Source organism: Mya arenaria, chromosome 12, assembly GCF_026914265.1.
Source record: "Mya arenaria isolate MELC-2E11 chromosome 12, ASM2691426v1".
In the NCBI taxonomy this organism is placed as follows: Eukaryota; Metazoa; Mollusca; class Bivalvia; order Myida; family Myidae; genus Mya; species Mya arenaria.
Genome location: NC_069133.1, coordinates 63,218,327 through 63,237,629, shown reverse-complemented (window position 1 = coordinate 63,237,629; position 19,303 = coordinate 63,218,327). Strand labels below are relative to the sequence as shown.

At 35.8% G+C, this 19,303-nt stretch overlaps 1 protein-coding gene across 2 annotated transcripts in view; it reads left to right on the top strand.

The window, feature by feature from the left end:
• Positions 1–19,303, top strand: part of LOC128211190 (nuclear hormone receptor HR96-like) — a 99,865-nt gene that overhangs the window by 18,614 nt on the left and 61,948 nt on the right. The window contains exons 1-2 of one of the 2 annotated variants that reach the window (XM_052915659.1): positions 6,212–6,552; positions 16,080–16,258. In XM_052915659.1, coding sequence (XP_052771619.1) covers positions 6,444–6,552; positions 16,080–16,258 — 288 coding nt within the window. In that variant the 5' untranslated portion in view covers positions 6,212–6,443. Of the gene's footprint in view, positions 1–6,211; positions 6,553–16,079; positions 16,259–19,303 lie in introns of those variants that run through there. The other variant, XM_052915660.1, reaches the window with a different exon arrangement.

Sequence of the window (19,303 nt, the reverse complement as noted above, 5' to 3'; positions counted from 1 at the left end):
GTCAATGGGATTTTTGCTGGAAAAAAAACAGTGCATCTATATTGATGTAACATTTTTAGTGGATTCTTTGGGATGGTGATTTTTTTATGGTTTTCATTGTCATTCCAAATATTTTTTATGACACAGTGCGTGGGAAATTCAGACTAGTGTGAAAACATAATTACAGGCTTATGTGATATTATGGTCGCTGCATGATGAATATGACCTGGAGCTCAGAGTATTGAAGAAATAATTATACATGGAATAAAGTGTTTTATGTAGAAAATATCATTATTGATCGACTTATTTGCATTTCTTTGAGTCGACTTATTTGCATTTCTTTGAGTTGGTGACAGTTTGACTGAATACTAAAAAACATGTTAATTTAAAACAGCAGCTAGCTTCAAATAAAATGTATGTTTGTATAAAGCAATTTACATTAACATGAACTGCTACATTAGAAATAGGTCTGGATACCCAATACAGTTAACAACCTCCTTTTGAATTTTCATGCTAGAGACTTTCTTTAGGATCACGCAAAACATTTTTAGTATTCATTTTTCATTCACAGTGGAAAGAATGTTTCAGATAGAAAGGAAATTAAATTACCATAGAAGCTTAAAGGGAATAGACACCAGGGGATACAATTGCAAGAAAAAAAGAAAATTGTCAAAAACTTACACAAAATTGATATCATATTGAATCTTAATTACAAATATTTCACATACTTTACGACACTTGTGTCTTTTGAAGTTTTTGCTTATTTTTATTTTCGAAATTTACTGGGTTTGTCTTCCATGTAAATCCCAGTAATTTTAATGTTAGTATATATGTATCTGTACTTATCATGTGACTTTCACATGCTTTATATACACAGTTTAAACTGGGAAACCATTATGCGCTATTTTCAAACGGGTCAACTCAGCTGAGACAGTGACAAAATATTCTTTTAATCATGTCAAGTGATGTATAATCGGCCGATGGTAGTCTCATATTGACAGTTTTAGGCTTGTTTTGAGTAAATACTGTATTTGCCGATGTTGGGACCATCTTGTGTCTAGTCCCTTTAAACCTGCCAACATAAAGAGCATACTAGAAATGTCTGTATTTGGTCTTCAGCCTTTTCCTCTAATTTTGATATTATTCTGTTTGTGTTTTTGAGAGAATATTTTCTTAGGAAAGAATGGTATTGTTTACCTTTAAAGGTCAGCTGTCACAGACAATATGAACAAATCATTATCATAATAGTCATTGGCTTATGACAATGGCTTATCAGAAACTATGACTTTGTATTCATTATGTCAGAGAAAGCGCTCACAAAACATCACATCTTGATAATGTATTTTATGTAAAAAAACAAAACAAAAACCTTCTCAACCAAAACTTTCAACAAAAACTGCACAACTGAAAGTGTCACTGCTATCAGCATCCATCTTTTTAATTTGCTTCAGTTTGACATTTTAAAAGTGCACTCATCAGATTGCATCAAATGAAATTAAATTTATGCCTGAACTTTTTGTGGTGTATACTTTCATAGTATAAGGACAACATAGGGTGATGGAGTGTATATCCTGTGATTTAGGTACTTGTACCTGAGCCTCAAACGGCATTTGGAAAATAATAAAAAATCACTAAAATCTAACTATTTAAAGAAATTAGCGCACTTGAGCAAGAAATGATCATGGTACTTATAAAAGCTATTGTGGCTGCCTGTTCCCTTTGTCTGTTACGCATCATCAACATATTCTTTGATATACTTCTATATGTAACATGTGACTTGGCCTATTCCTTTGAAACTTGGCCTGAAACTTCCTTGCAGTGACCTCATAATGTTCAGGTGGTTTTGTTTTTAGCACATTTCGTTTGCGACTCAATGTTTATTCATAACCATATTGATATGAATGCATTTAAATAAGATTATGAATATAAGTAGGTTAATCCAGTGGGCATATTAATGAAAATTGTAAAACCCTAATTACAATGCATTTTCTTGGTTATTATAAAGGCCTGTTTAAACAACAACTTGTAATGATGGTTATATATAGTGTTACTAGCAAATGAAACACGAAAAGTTGCATCATAAGTTTGATGGGGGCTGGGGGCTGAAATCTTGGCACAGGGGTGGCGGAGATGAAATCATGTCTTGTATTAATTTACTTCACATAGTTTATATTACTTAATTGATTTCCCTTGTAAAACTTTCAGCGGTATACCACTGGAACACCGCTGGTATTCCAGTGGTATACCAATGGTATTTCAGTGGCATACCAGTGGTAAATTTTGGTGGTATTGACCACTCAAAGTTTACTGCTGGTATTTCAGCTGGTATGCACTGGTGCATTAAAAGCTAGAAAAAAATGTTTAAATGCAATAATGCAATCTTAGAACTAAAACTGCTTGATTCCCAAGAGCTTCAAGAGGGCCAGTCCCCACCTAGTCTAAAATAGTAGACATGTTATACGGGATTCTTCCAATCCTTAACGTCTAAACGGGTTTGTGCAAAAACCGGGAGTGTTTGAAAAATATTGAAATTGTATTAAGTGAAGTATTTTATGGTTGAAATGGATAATAAAGGCTTATATCATATTTTACCATGGAAGTGCAAAGCTATTTTGCACAAAACAAGCATTTAATGCATTTAAACACATTATTTACCTTTCCAATAAAACGAAAGTTGACTGACACAGACAACAATTATGCCAAGCGGAACAACTCAACCCAATCGTAATAACTCGGCCACCTCCGACAAGATTCGAGATTGACCTCGTAAATACAATCGTAACAACTCGACCATGGCCAAAATGTTCCGACTGTTGTAAATTTGTGTATATCCTTATGTTTTGACAGAATGAAATGAAGAAAATCCCGTAAAACTCGTAATTATTCGATGGATATTTATTTTTGTGTACGGAACTAATATAAAATAACATTATCAGGTAATATTTCTTGTTTTTATGATATTTTATAGACGCAATTAATTTATTAACCTGGAATCTCGATCGGATTCCCAGGTAGCATATACAATATATTTATATATATATATATATATATATATATATATAAATATATATATATATATACATACTAGCCTAAGGTCATATTCTGCGTTACATGATATTCATTTCCTAACTGAAAAGAGTTTAATGTTTTTACCTTAAGTTGCCATATTTTTTTGTCAGTGTACTGGTGACGTTTTGGTCATTTTGGTCATTTTGATATGACTAACGAAATGTCAAAACCATACAGGCTAAAACGCTATGCAAAATTATGGTTAATTTTAATGCTGCACTCACTTAGATTGACAGTTGTAAAAAAAATTGTCTCCGAATTAGCTGATTCTGTTATGAATGCCTTCAATTCAATTGTAACATATTAAAATAACTCAACAATAGAGCAGTTCTCAATGTTCAAAACACGGCCAAAAATTTCAAGGGTTAGTTGAATCTATTTTCAACCATAAATATGAAAAACTTTGATATCTATAATATTTAGGCAGCCTTCTAATATCGCTGATTCCCAGACACTTTTGGAAAATTGGCTTATTCCAGGACAAAAAAATTGTCAATAAGGTCAATCTGTGAGAGTGCAGCTTTAAGTAGAAAATATATCCCAATATAGAAATTGAAGCATAGTACTCTCAAAAACCGTAGAAATACAGATATAAATAATTTATGCATACAGATATGAAGATAAGAAATTTCTGCTTTACATATAGCTTTGTAAGCCATGACAAACATCTTTTAATCAAAATTAACAATAATCTATGAAATGTTATACGTAGTGTACTGTCTGCTGTTCAGAAATAATGCGCTGCGATCCGATTCAATATATGTGGTGTTTGATATACAAAACTAGGTGCATTGAACTGTTTTACCCCTCTGCAGGCGGATCCAGGGGGGGGGGGGGGGGGGGGCGGACCCGGCGCGCCCCCCCCCCCCCTAAAATTTCATTGTAGATAGCTTTTAAGGTTATGATTTGCTCCACACAAAAAAATAGATCTCGATTTACCGTGGTTGTATCGAACATCTATTTGGCCACATTGGACTCTTACGAAACATAATTGGTCCGAGACGTTGTGGAACGCTCTTATCGATTAAATTATCTATTATGACTTATTCAGTAGAATGTGTTAGCGTTTGGCTATCCTCCGTTTTTACGGCTATACGCAGGAAGTAAAACGCCATTCAATCGGACACATGCGTAGTTTTGTAGTGAATATCGGACGGCTGAAATACATGCGGGGAATATCGGACACAACAGTTATTTTAATAAAATATGTTCTGGTTTTATTCGACATTGTGTTGAATGTATTAACCCTGAGAAGTCAGTGAAACAGACGTTTGCTCGTCTGTTTCACTTTTCGGATCGTTCGTCATAATGACTAAATACAATATACAGAATAGCACCCAGCAGACTACGTTCTGTGCAAACAATTTTTTTTTATTTGTCTTCACATTTCTATGACTTTGGAAGTATTTTAAAGTTTATTACTATAAGCGACTGTCTTATGCTAAACAAATCTGTTCGAAAGATTGATATGGCGGGAGTGTCAAACAGCTTTGAATCATATCAGACGCCGAGTAGCTTGTCAACTTATATGGATCCAAGCTGTTTCCATATTAATTATATCATCAGCCGGAAAGGAGTTAATATTTCACCTTCTCTGAATATATTCGCAGAAGTCAGTATAAAGCGACTTAAAACAATAAACTAGAAATGAATGGCAGTAAATTTAGAATAAGATCAGACGCTGCTTTGGATGTACGGCATATGATCTGACTCTGCACTGTTAACAACTCAAAATAACCACATGCCGTCTACATTGATAAGTTAAGACCCTGCTCAGATCAGACGACACGTAACTTAGAATACATAATCAGACAAAAACATTGTCCTACTGTAGTACAATGCTAACATCATCATCATCATCCTCATTAATTGCCAAGTAAGATATCAATTTTACCGAGTGCAAAAGTCAGAGGTGTCTTTAGATCATTAGACATAAATAAAAGCCTCCACGACAGTTCATGCAAATCTATGTGGATTGCTTGAATTAATGCATTAAATGAAACTTGACATGAGGAGAGTTTCAAACTACCGTTAACATATTTGCTGAGCGTCTAAAACTTTACAAAACAGGACTTTTAAATTTTAAACTTTATAAATATAGCGTAGATCTGGATCTACAACCTTTTATAATTATTTAAATGAATATAAGATTTCTAAATGATTTAATAACATGTGTGTTTTCTTATTTACCGACTGCTACAGCCCAGACTTACTTTGTGAGAGGTAGCATTGTTAAAAACTCAATCGACCGTACGGAGAAATTGCTAAAATGAATTACCTTGCGAGCTTTTAATTCACTTTCTGCTCACCGGTCAAATTATTTTGCCGAGGTGGTGGCATTTCGCAAGAAGCATTGAGCCCCGGCGTTCCATAGTAAACATATGCAATAGTTTAAGAGCTTGAGGCCGTCGCGAAGGCCTCCGACCCCCTGAATTACCATGAAAACACATGGGGGCCTTAGCGGCCAACAGAAGTCAATTTCAGAAGTTACGCCCCCCCCTAACTGAGAAACCTGGATCCGCCACTGCTCTGTGTGCGACATTGGTGATGTTTCAACTTATTTCTTCTCCAATATTGAGTACAAATATTGATCTGACTTTTAGCTAGTCTTAGTGCAGTTGACAGTAACTCCTGAACGGTCACATCTGATGTAGCAGTAACATTATACGGACCTCATACAGGAATAATCATCTAGTTTTGATGTTAATTACAAACACAGAATTACTTTGATTTTGTCACACATTTTGGTATTTAATACCGTAAATGTTCTATAAGACACCCATAATGTAGTGGATACGGATCGCTGATTCGGCAGTTTTGACAGCTTTCCCATGCATAAGTTATCATCAAGTATAGAGGATTTTAAAGTTTGATGAATTGGGAAAAAAGTTCTTATTAAAATTGCATACAGGGTTCTCAAATAGACACGTGTCTGACGCATCTAATAGGACATGTACGGTAAAAACAAACGGATAGTTAATTGTTGGATATTATGTTAGAAGTTATGATTGTTTGAGATGTAAAAATAATATGATATGATAATAATATGTAATCAATTATATGGGTATGACATTATTATTTTAATATAATAGTAATTTTGTTGAAATAATAATTCAGTATTGATTTAATAATTCAGTATTGATTTTATATTTTTACTGAAGAAATTCACTTGAAATTGAATATAAGAAATATCTAAAAAGTAATGGTTATATTAAAGGAGGAGATTTTACAGTGAATTGTCAAAGTATGAAACTTCCTCATTGAGTGACGAATCACTAGTTTTGTGAGGGAGTGTTCAACAGTGTTGTAATCTTTAGTGGACTAAACTCCAGACTGTAACATGAAACAATTGTGACATAAATTTTCATATATTTGGATTTGGATTTTCCGTGTAAATGGATTACTCACTCGTAGGGATACAACGTCGACTCACGGGTGGTGGGGGGAGAGGTTTACCCCAACATGATATCTCCGATACTTTGGCTGTAAAGGAATATTATAAAGGTAGGATATTTTTTATAACTTGCTTTAAATGGACTCGCTCATGGTTTTAAAATGCTTTTTTTTTTTATTATGAAATAAAGTGTGGCAAATCATAAGGAGTGTTATAACAAAAATACCAAAAGCTGGAACTCTTCAGCAAATGTTGATATTTGTTCAAATATCATCTTTGAAGACCACAATTTTCATTAGCGTTTAAAACATGATGGAAAATTAATTAAGGCTGTGGTGTTGCCTGATTGGTTGATTGACATTATCATGTGATGTTATCAATGTAACCTTAACAGGTCAACATATTCACCACTTTTGTAAAAGCTCGGTGGCCATGCGGACTAGCCGGCTGTTGTTCCAATTTTTCTTGACTACTGGCGTGGGTTCGAACCCCACTAAAATCAAAATACTTTTTTTAGTATTTTTTTCTGCAATTTCGATATCACTGAGTAAAATAATGATAAAATAAGTTTTTTTCAGATACATAACCAGGAAAACTAATTTTTGGTCCAATTTGGTCATTTAAATGTGTTAACAACACAATTTGAAAAAAAAAGAAATGTAAAGGGTCTTGTTTATATTTTAAGATTGCTGTAGAAAAATGACAGGGTGCTGAAGGAGAAAAATGGGACATTGTATGGGCTTTGACAAACTTGGAACATTATGAAATTCAGTGAAATGTTAGGAATTGTGCTTAAATATATTCATATAAGGTTTTAACTGCCCAATATGTCATATTTGAATTTATAGTACTGTTTTATGTGTTAAGCAAAACAAAAGAAATACTTGACTATCTTAACCATTTAATTCTGTAAAGGAAGGAGGGTGCACATGCTGGTTTCCATGAGGGCAGAATGGTGTTGCCCAAAAAGGACCGGGTGCAGCACCTTTCCATAACTCTCCAAAACAATAATGACTAGTATTACTCTTTAGAGTTTCCGATAATACATGTTATTAAACATTTGTATCATAAATGAACAAATGTCGTAGCAAAATATAGTTTCAAGTAAAACGAATATAGTCTTGTTCTAAATATTCCTATACGTAGCAAATTACGATAGATAAGATAATATTACTTTTCTGGGAATGGTTGGAACTAGTGTTATTAAATCTTGTAGACCAACCAATTTGTTCTATTGTTGTTATTTGTTTGTATGTGTATGTTTATTTTGTATGTCTTGATGTTTACAAAAAAAATAAAAAAATAAAAATATCATTAAACTAAATAAGTTTTTTATTCGACAAATATCCATGTGAAGAAAAAATCTTTTCAAACAAGGGCTGCTGTTAATCAAGTTTCAAGGGAATTTCTGGTATTTATTACTAAAGTGCTTGTCACACTTTAAGTACACATTGACTAGCATGGATTTATTTGAAGTAATTAAGACTGGCTTTGATTTAAAAGTACAAGTCATTATCTGCATTGTTATGTTTTTTCACTCAGCCAAGCACTTTTGACACTTCACAATGGGAAGCCACGCATGTACTTTAAGTGCTTCTATTTTATTCAGAAATTAATTGTGTGTTTTTTTAAAAAGTGTGTCTATTCATTTATTATACCAATCTTAAAACACATTTTTTTGTTGTTGTTTTTTTATGTAATTTTATAGTAACTAATTCCAATGCAGTAAAAATGTACAACATGACCCCCCCCATGTGATGTACGACATTGACCTGAAAATTTCAATCCTCCCATTTTAAAAAGACCCTTACCAGTAATGTACAACCCTGACTGGTAATGTACAATTCCTTACCCCTATGTACAATCTTGACCCATAATGTGCAGTCCTGACCTATAATGTTAAATCCTGACCTGTTATGTACAACCCTGACATGTTATGTACAACCTTGAGCCATAATGTACAATCCTGACCTATAATGTTCAACCCTGATCCATAATGTACAACCCTGACCTGTAATGTACAACCATGACCTGTAATGTACAACCCTGACCTGTAATGTACAGCCCTAACCTGTTATGTACAACCGTGACCTATAATGTACAGTCCTGACCTGTAATGTACAACCTTGACCCATAATGTACAACCCTGACCTGTTATGTTCAACCTTTACCCATAATGTACATCCCTGACATGTTATTTACAACCTTGACCCATAATGTACAGTCCTGACCTGTTATGTACAACCGTGACCTATAATGTACAATCCTGACCTGTAATGTACAACCTTGACCCATAATTTACACCCCTGACCTGTTATGTACAACCTTGACCCATAATGTTCAACCCTGACATGTTATGTACATCATTGACCCATAATGTACAACCCTGGCCCATAATGTACCACCCTGACCGGTTATGTACAACCTTGACCCATAATGTACATCCTTGACCCATAATGTACAACCCTGACCTGTTATGTACAACCTTGACCCATAATGTGCAACCCTGACCTGTTATGCACAACCCAGTCCTATAATATTCAACCCTGACCCATAATGTACAACCCTGGCCCATAATGTACTACCTTTACCAATAATGTACAACCCTGGCCTGTATTGTACAACCTTGACACATAATGTACAACCCTGACCCATAATGTACAACATTGACCTGTTATGTACAACCTTGACCCATAATGTACATTCCTGACATGTTATGTACAACCTTGACCCATAATGTACAGTCCTGACCTGTTATGTACAACCCAGTCCTATGTTCAACCTTGACCCATTATGTACTACCTTGATCAATAATGTACAACCCTGGCCTGTATTGTACAACCCTGACCCACAATGTACAACCCTGACCTGTTATGTACAACCTTGACCCGTAATGTACATCCCTGACATGTTATGTACAACCTTGACCCATAATGTACAGTCCTGACCTGTTATGTACTACCGTGACCTATAATGTATAATCGTGACCTGTAATGTACAAGCTTGACCCATAATGTACAACTCCGACCTGTTATATACAATCCTGACCCATAATGTACAACCCTGACCTGTATTGTACAAGCCTGACCCATAATGTACAACCCTGGCCTGTATTGTACAACCTTGACCCATATTGTACAACCCTGACCTGTTATATACAACCCTGACCCATAATGTACAACCCTAACCCATAATGTACACCCTGATCTATAATGTACAACCCTGACCCATAATGTACAACCCTGACCCGTAATGTACAAACCTGACCTGTAATTCACAACCCTGACCCATTATGTACAACCTTGACCTGTAATGTACAGTCCTGACCCGTAATGTACAACCCTGACCTGTAATGTATAACCTGTCTAACCCTGACCCGTAATGTACAACCCTGACCCGTAATGTACAACCATGACCTGTAATGTACAACCCTGACCTGTAATGTACAACCATGACCTGTAATGTACAACCCTGACCTGTATTGTACAACCCTGACCAGTAATGTACAACCATGACCTGTAATGTACAACCATGACCTGTAATGTACAACCCTGACCTGTATTGTACAACCCTGACCAGTAATGTACAACCCTGACCTGTAATGTATAACCTGTCTAACCCTGACCCGTAATGTACAACCCTGACCCGTAATGTACAACCATGACCTGTAATGTACAACCCTGACCTGTAATGTACAACCATGACCTGTAATGTACAACCCTGACCTGTAATGTACAACCATGACCTGTAATGTACAACCCTGACCTGTATTGTACAACCCTGACCAGTAATGTACAACCATGACCTGTAATGTACAACCCTGACCCGTAATGTACAACTATGAACTGTAATATTCAACCCTGCCTGTAATGTACAACCTTGACCTGTTAGGTATAAAGTGTGTTGCTGATAAATCCCTTTGATTGGATGATTTTTAGCTTTGGAAACTTATAGTTTAAAGTATTAAAATATGTTTTTAGAACATAGAATTTTTTTACTGCTTTAGATTTGATGGAACATATTTTGTAACATTAATTAAATACTGGCTATGTTTTGGAGTTCAGTTAAGACTACTCCAGTTTCTCCTGTTTTAGAGATCAAAGGGGCTTAGAGTGTACTCACTGCCAGTCTTTGTCATTACAGTATTCTATTTAGATCTTAATGAAATTCTACCCAAAGCTTAAAAGTGTTTCACATAAAGATTCAGACATAATGCATTTATAAATTATTCAACATGAATGGGCGCACTCCCAGATTTTCTGTTGGCTACATCTTCTTCAAACTGAATATTGAGTTATTCAACTTAGAGAACAAAAATCAAATAGCAACGGTCAGATCCTTGTTTGAGTTTTTTTTGTTCATTCAGTCCAATAGTCATGCAATTTTCAGTAGCTTGGCTAAAGCTTTTCGGCATTTACATTTTTAAAAGAGCTTTGATTATTTTTTATGTCTGACTCTATAAAATGGGAGCAGTCACTCTGACACGCTGAATAATAGAGTCAGAAAAAGATTGTAATCAGGATGAAGATTGAGAATGCAATTGCATTTTAAGTGCATAAATTACTTAAGGCAAGGAAGCTGATGAAATGCCTCTCAGTATTCAAATGGTATGAAAAGTAGGATACATTTTTATGAGCATTATAAAGTACGAAGTATTTTGTTATATAGGCCTTAGAGGTGGGGTAGATAGAGGCATGCAAGAACTTGTATATTGTCCTATAGGCCTTAGAGGTGGGGTAGATAGAGGCATGCAAGAACTTGTATATTGTCCTATAGGCCTTAGAGGTGGGGTAGATAGAGGCATGCAAGAATGTGTATATTGTCCTATAGGCCTTAGAGGTGTGGTAGATGGAGGCATGCAAGAACTTGTATATTGTCCTATAGGCCTTAGAGGTGGGGTAGATAGAGGCATGTAAGAATGTGTATATTGTCCTATAGGCCTTAGAGGTGTGGTAGATGGAGGCATGCAAGAACTTGTATATTGTCCTATAGGCCTTAGAGGTGTGGTAGATGGAGGCATGCAAGAACTTGTATATTGTCCTATAGGCCTTAGAGGTGTGGTAGATGGTGGCATGCAAGAACTTGTATATTGTCCTATAGGCCTTAGAGGTGGGGTAGATAGAGGCATGCAAGAATGTGTATATTGTCCTATAGGCCTTAGAGGTGTGGTAGATGGAGGCATGCAAGAACTTGTATATTGTCCTATAGGCCTTAGAGGTGTGGTAGATGGAGGCATGCAAGAACTTGTATATTGTCCTATAGGCCTTAGAGGTGTGATAGATGGAGGCATGCAAGAACTTGTATATTGTCATATAGGCCTTAGAGGTGTGGTAGATGGAGGCATGCAAGAACTTGTATATTGTCCTATAGGCCTTAGAGGTGTGGTAGATGGTGGCATGCAAGAACTTGTATATTGTCATATAGGCCTTAGAGGTGTGGTAGATGGAGGCATGCAAGAACTTGTATATTGTCATATAGGCCTTAGAGGTGTGGTAGATGGAGGCATGCAAGAACTTGTATATTGTCCTATAGGCCTTAGAGGTGGGGTAGATAGAGGCATGTAAGAATGTGTATATTGTCCTATAGGCCTTAGAGGTGTGGTAGATGGAGGCATGCAAGAACTTGTATATTGTCCTATAGGCCTTAGAGGTGTGGTAGATGGAGGCATGCAAGAACTTGTATATTGTCCTATAGGCCTTAGAGGTGTGGTAGATGGTGGAATGCAAGAACTTGTATATTGTCCTATAGGCCTTAGAGGTGGGGTAGATAGAGGCATGCAAGAATGTGTATATTGTCCTATAGGCCTTAGAGGTGTGGTAGATGGAGGCATGCAAGAACTTGTATATTGTCCTATAGGCCTTAGAGGTGTGGTAGATGGAGGCATGCAAGAACTTGTATATTGTCCTATAGGCCTTAGAGGTGTGGTAGATGGAGGCATGCAAGAACTTGTATATTGTCATATAGGCCTTAGAGGTGTGGTAGATGGAGGCATGCAAGAACTTGTATATTGTCCTATAGGCCTTAGAGGTGTGGTAGATGGTGGCATGCAAGAACTTGTATATTGTCATATAGGCCTTAGAGGTGTGGTAGATGGAGGCATGCAAGAACTTGTATATTGTCATATAGGCCTTAGAGGTGTGGTAGATGGAGGCATGCAAGAACTTGTATATTGTCCTATAGGCCTTAGAGGTGTGGTAGATGGAGGCATGCAAGAACTTGTATATTGTCCTATAGGCCTTAGAGGTGTGGTAGATGGTGGCATGCAAGAACTTGTATATTGTCCTATAGGCCTTAGAGGTGTGGTAGATGGTGGCATGCAAGAACTTGTATATTGTCATATAGGGCTTAGAGGTGGGGTAGATGGAGGCATGCAAGAACTTGTATATTGTCCTATAGGGCTTAGAGGTGTGGTAGATGGAGGCATGCAAGAACTTGTATATTGTCCTATAGGCCTTAGAGGTGTGGTGATTGGAGGCATGCAAGAATGTGTATATTGGCCTATAGGCCTTAGAGGTGTGGTAGATGGAGGCATGCAAGAACTTGTATATTGTCATATAGGGCTTAGAGGTGTGGTAAATGGTGGCATGCAAGAACTTGTATATTGTCCTATAGGCCTTAGAGGTGTGGTAGATGGAGGCATGCAAGAACTTGTATATTGTCATATAGGCCTTAGAGGTGTGGTAAATGGTGGAATGCAAGAACTTGTATATTGTCCTATAGGCCTTAGAGGTGGGGTAGATAGAGGCATGCAATTGTCCTATAGGCCTTAGAGGTGTGGTAGATGGAGGCATGCAAGAACTTGTATATTGTCCTATAGGCCTTAGAGGTGTGGTAGATGGAGGCATGCAAGAACTTGTATATTGTCCTATAGGCCTTAGAGGTGTGGTAGATGGAGGCATGCAAGAACTTGTATATTGTCCTATAGGCCTTAGAGGTGTGGTAGATGGAGGCATGCAAGAACTTGTATATTGTCCTATAGGCCTTAGAGGTGGGGTAGATAGAGGCATGCAAGAACTTGTATATTGTCATATAGGGCTTAGAGGTGTGGTAGATGGTGGCATGCAAGAACTTGTATATTGTCCTATAGGCCTTAGAGGTGTGGTAGATGGAGGCATGCAAGAACTTGTATATTGTCATATAGGCCTTAGAGGTGTGGTAGATGGAGGCATGCAAGAACTTGTATATTGTCCTATAGGCCTTAGAGGTGTGGTAGATGGAGGCATGCAAGAACTTGTATATTGTCCTATAGGCCTTAGAGGTGTGGTAGATGGAGGCATGCAAGAACTTGTATATTGTCCTATAGGCATTAGAGGTGTGGTAGATGGTGGCATGCAAGAACTTGTATATTGTCCTATAGGCCTTAGAGGTGTGGTAGATGGTGGCATGCAAGAACTTGTATATTGTCATATAGGGCTTAGAGGTGGGGTAGATGGAGGCATGCAAGAACTTGTATATTGTCCTATAGGCCTTAGAGGTGTGGTGATTGGAGGCATGCAAGAATGTGTTTATTGGCCTATAGGCCTTAGAGGTGTGGTAGATGGAGGCATGCAAGAACTTGTATATTGTCATATAGGGCTTAGAGGTGTGGTAAATGGTGGCATGCAAGAACTTGTATATTGTCCTATAGGCCTTAGAGGTGTGGTAGATGGAGGCATGCAAGAATGTGTATATTGTCATATAGGCCTTAGAGATGTGGTAAATGGTGGAATGCAAGAACTTGTATATTGTCCTATAGGCCTTAGAGTTAATGGTTAATGTGGTTTTCAGTACATCCAAGGTTACACGTATACACCACTCTTCTAAGCCTATATTTTTATCCCATTTATAGCTATCAAAACAATGGACAGATAATCACCGATTATGCTAATTGGTAGGATCATTGCAGCTACATGGTGTTAATCTCTGCCCTCCGGCAATGTGTGATCAGGTGACTGCAGTTACATAATGACATCGTAATGACCTTACTAGATGTAAAATGCTAATTTAAGGCTTTTTTTATTATTTTTTCAAAGGTTTAGATTTAAACAAAAGCGGTATATTATGTCGGGTGGGTCAGCGGTAAAGTGGTAGAAGGGTTTAAAAAGTAGTTGATTTTGTCTACCGCCAGTACAGTGGTCGAAATTAACACAATCCCGCAAGCCCTGCAGTGGTAAAATGTCTTCCAGGCTTGCTCAAATTCTGAATATCATTTAGCAGGGCTTATTCAAAAATTTGATGCCAATCTATAGTATATGAATTTGGGCTTGTTCATCCAAAAGTCTAATTTCAATGATTGCCAGTAGAGTTAACATGTCTGATTAAACTGATATATTTACATATATTTTTTGTGTACTGAAATAATCGTAGCCTATTTAGTTACAGACCACTTCTCAATAAAACAATGACAAGTTTGTAGAGTTGTTGTCATCAAAGAATACATTGTTGTTAAAGAACCTTTGTACATGTATTACTAAAGCTACTGAAAGTATAAATTTGATCATAAATGCTACTGGTAAGTTATATTTGCATGTTCGACTTATAATGGTTGTTTTGTATTGATATTTGTGTACCAAGTTTTTGTGTACTCATTATTTGTTATTATTTGTAATCGGATGAGAAACACTGATGTGTAAACCCTAATAAGTAAATAAAAATAGTATTGGGTTAGATCTACAGAAAAATGCTTATAGACTGACGAACCAGACAATTATATATCAATATTATCTTACCATTGTTTCAAAATTTTATGTTTAAAGAAATTGAAAACTATTCTTCCTATGTTATTGATGTAATCATTGAGTATTAACAATCAATTATTTTTGCCTTATTACTGTGAACGAAAAATGAGCTTTAGCCAGCACATATGATAAGAAATGGCCAAATGTGTGAGTTTGTAACCCCTTTCTTTATAGCATAAACTCATTGGGTACCAGTACTCTTCAGCGTGAGAGTCAATTGATATTCATTGGTCCTGTATTTGTTTAAATTGGAAGTATAAAACAGGAATAATGTCTGCTTCAGCTGTTCAATAAACGTATGACATACATTATTCCGAAAAGTTGTTCATGTCTTCTTCTGTTTTTCAACTACAGATATGTTTTTATCATTCATCAGACATCTTTTCAAGAATATTTTGTCCGTCCTGCTTTTAGGGTTCTTGTCCAACACTGATTATGTTTATAAATGGTGGGATTAAAGATTAACGTAGACAAGGGTTACAGCTTTCAAGCTCTAATGTAGTTCAGAAAAATAATTCTTTTACTTTGGTTGAACGCGTTAGTGACCCACTTTTGCCATTTGGAAGAAGGATTGCGATTTCAATTAGATAATTGTATTGTGAAGCACAAATTAATGCAGCCACTCTAAATCCTTTTTGGGTATTTTCTTTCGGCAAATACAGACGTGAATAGTTAATGGCGCTACATAGCACTATTCTTTGTAAATCAGATACGCCAAGAGGTTTTTTTAAGCATGATGCCAGCGATTAATGAAATAGTAGAAATATACTCTGAAAATATAAGATATGCGCAGTTTTGACTATTGTGTGCTTATTTACCCATGTATGCCCATTACTACAAGCGCTTTCAATATTTTGGATGTTTGGTTTGTTCATCTAAAGGAACTCTTCTGAATAAAGTATTTCCTTTTCTCATTGCAGCAGTGTTAAGCAGGATGGCCGAGTATCCCCCGCCAGGTGCTGTCGGGGGACCCAGGGGGCATGAAGCCACACCCGTATGGGATTCCCCACCACCCAAAGAGTTGGGGTTCAACTACTCGCCAAAACAGATAGTGGAGCCCACGTCTAGTACCCCGGACTCCATGGGGAGTGACTATTGGGTGAGTGCTTAAAACTTATATTTATTCATTTATTACATTTATTCATAATGAGCCCTGTGACCATGTTGCATTTTAGCTTGTCTGTGGTTGTATTTTCAAAAACATTGTTACGAGTTATTAACATAGCTTTAGTGTCATCATGCGAAATCTTGATCCTTGGGCATAACTAAACAATGACTCGTGAACATACTTTATACACATGTTGCCAGTTACAGAACCCACAATGCAGGTCAATAACTGCATAATCTCGCGATATTGCAGCATATATATTGTGTTATTGCAGCATATGTCTCGTGAAATTGCAGCATATTTCTCGTAATATTGCAGCGTATGTCTCGTGCTATTGCAGCATATGTCTTGTAATTTTGCAGATGTCTCGTTATATTGCGGCGTATGTCTCATGACATTGCAGTGTCTGTCTCCTGATACTATGTCAAAATAAATGCAATCTATGATTAAAGTGATATTTTACAATTTTTTGCCCGAGTTATAAAAATGTATGGAATTTACATGAAAATCTTTTAAAACACATCAAAGGGAAAGAAATATAATCCTGTTTTGTAAGGAAATTACCATGTGTTACCCATCTTGATTTTTTATTAAAGGGAGAGTAAAAGTTACACTGAAATGCTTTTTAAGATTTGCAGTTGCCTCCCTTACATTGTGATTCCCAATAATAGCACTTCAGTGACTGCCAAGTATTTCAGTGGCCTATCAGACTTACAAACCAGGAACCATTTTCAGATATGATATCAGGGACAAAGGCATATCATTACATATATATTCATTTTTTTTTTACCTATTAAAGTCTATAGTTGCTATTGTAAAATATATCAACTCTTCCGTCAATTATTAAAATTATGATGTAACTGATGAAACCAATTTTTATGTATCACTGCAGCACATGGTTGCATTATCCAACGGCCAGATTTACTGAAAAACTTCACCACACAACCCAAATAAGTTGCAATATATGCTTTGTTGACTGGGGCCTGTTGCTTCAAGAATCTTAGGAGCAATTATATACTAAAGAGAGATTTGTAACAGTGCAATACATTTGCTGAAATTCTCTAGGAATTCTGATAACATTGTCCTGTGAGCTTTATGAGATCATACCTTGCCCTGGGGGTGACAGTAAATGTGTCAGTGACAGAAAAAATTGTAATTTTCTACTTTTCGAACACTTTTAACGTCTGTGAAATGAAGTGCTTGTAATTGAAAAGAAATCTGTTTAACACGTTTATGTTACTCTGATAAGCAAGAAATGGTTGTATTTTTTCCCCTTAAATATGCCAGAAATGCGAAATGGGTTTTGAATAAAACATCGAAATTAGAAAGGTAATGATATGTTAATGGGCTTTTATTTGATGGCAGTTGATATTTAAAGCAACTAAGACAACAGATGGTCCCAATCAACAAATACAATATTTCTTCAAAACGAGCCTAGAAATGTGTGTGTGAGCTAGTATGCGGCAGCAAATACATCATTCTACATTATTAAAAGAATAAACGCAAAAATCATAAACTGAGTGTTTATAGCATGATGAGTAAATAATTATACCAATGTTTTTTTTAAATTTAACGGGATATGTGTGGTAGACAAACGCAGTAAATCAAATGGAAAAAAATGGTCGTGTCATAAGCGATGTGACACATCTGTAAGTAAGATTTAATGCGTTGTAAATACACATCAATATTTTTTCTTGCAATTGTATCATCTGATGCTTAGTCCCTTTAAATTTTTATTTGTTACAAATATGTTCAAAATGATTTAGTTACGCTTAAAAGACTTTTTAAAGAACCTTTTAATAAAAAAGTCCTAAACAATTGAAAATTTAAAACAGGGACATTCAGCATTTTCTTGAACAAGCACAAATACTTATTAATGGTCATATAATTTTAGATTTTGAACAACCCGGATTATATGATAAATTACAAAGCAAACCCAGCAGTGATTCGGGTCTTTTGGGCTGGTGCTAATTTCGCAATATTTTTTTGGCATCAGAATTTTATCCTTATAAATCTCTAACGATAAGAATTGATTTAATGTTCTTGGTTCAAGAGTTTAAACCAAAATAATGTATACTAATGTTATGCAATCTCATTTGCTTGCAGCGGTAGTAAATCTAAAATGACTTGCAAACTGCAGTATAATCAGTATCAGTAATTGAAATCCTCCTGACACCTCTTGTTCAGATTTTAAATTTGATCAGTGAAACTAACATTACTTTTCATATCTTTTTTTTCATTAGATCATGCCGGTTTTTTATTGCTTTTTGCAGATATTTTGTTATAATTATTGCCACATTTTTTATTAGGGATGGCAACGAGTACCCGAGTACTCGATCGAACGTCCGAGTACTCGAGTACCAAATCACTACTCGAGTACTCGGAAAAAAAAAAAAAATCTATTAAAATCACCAAATACACGATTTACACACAAAATATCAGATCTGGTTAGTTGCCAAGAGGACAATTTACGGTCCCTCTAATTCCCGCTGTGTACACAATTGACCTCAATCAATTAGTTGACAGTTGTTATGATAGTTGCAAACTGTCAACAAAGGACCCTTATTTCAAATTAGCACTGATGTCAATTATCGAAGTTTTGATAGCGGTACTTTCACCTACACAATTCGACCGTTACGAGAATTGATTTTTTAATGGGCGCATTTTAAGTATTTTTTCAATGATTATCACAATTGATTGGTTGATATTAAATCAAGAATTATGAATATTAATGAGGTAAACAACAATTACACAGTACAAAAAACTATAATTTAAAAAAAAAATAATTGTAGAGTAAACAACTCAACAACTGAACTTCGTATTGAATATTTTTATGTATGCTATTAATTTTCGTTCATTGTAATTCTCATTGTTGTTCATTTCTGCAGTGCATTCTTGTATAAAATGAAACGAATAAGACAAATTAAAAGCCTGAAACAACATTTGTTTCCTTTTTATATCATTTTTTGTTAAAATAGTAAAAATACGTAATGAAAGTTTACTTTAAAGGTGAAAATGACCAATAATACGACCAAT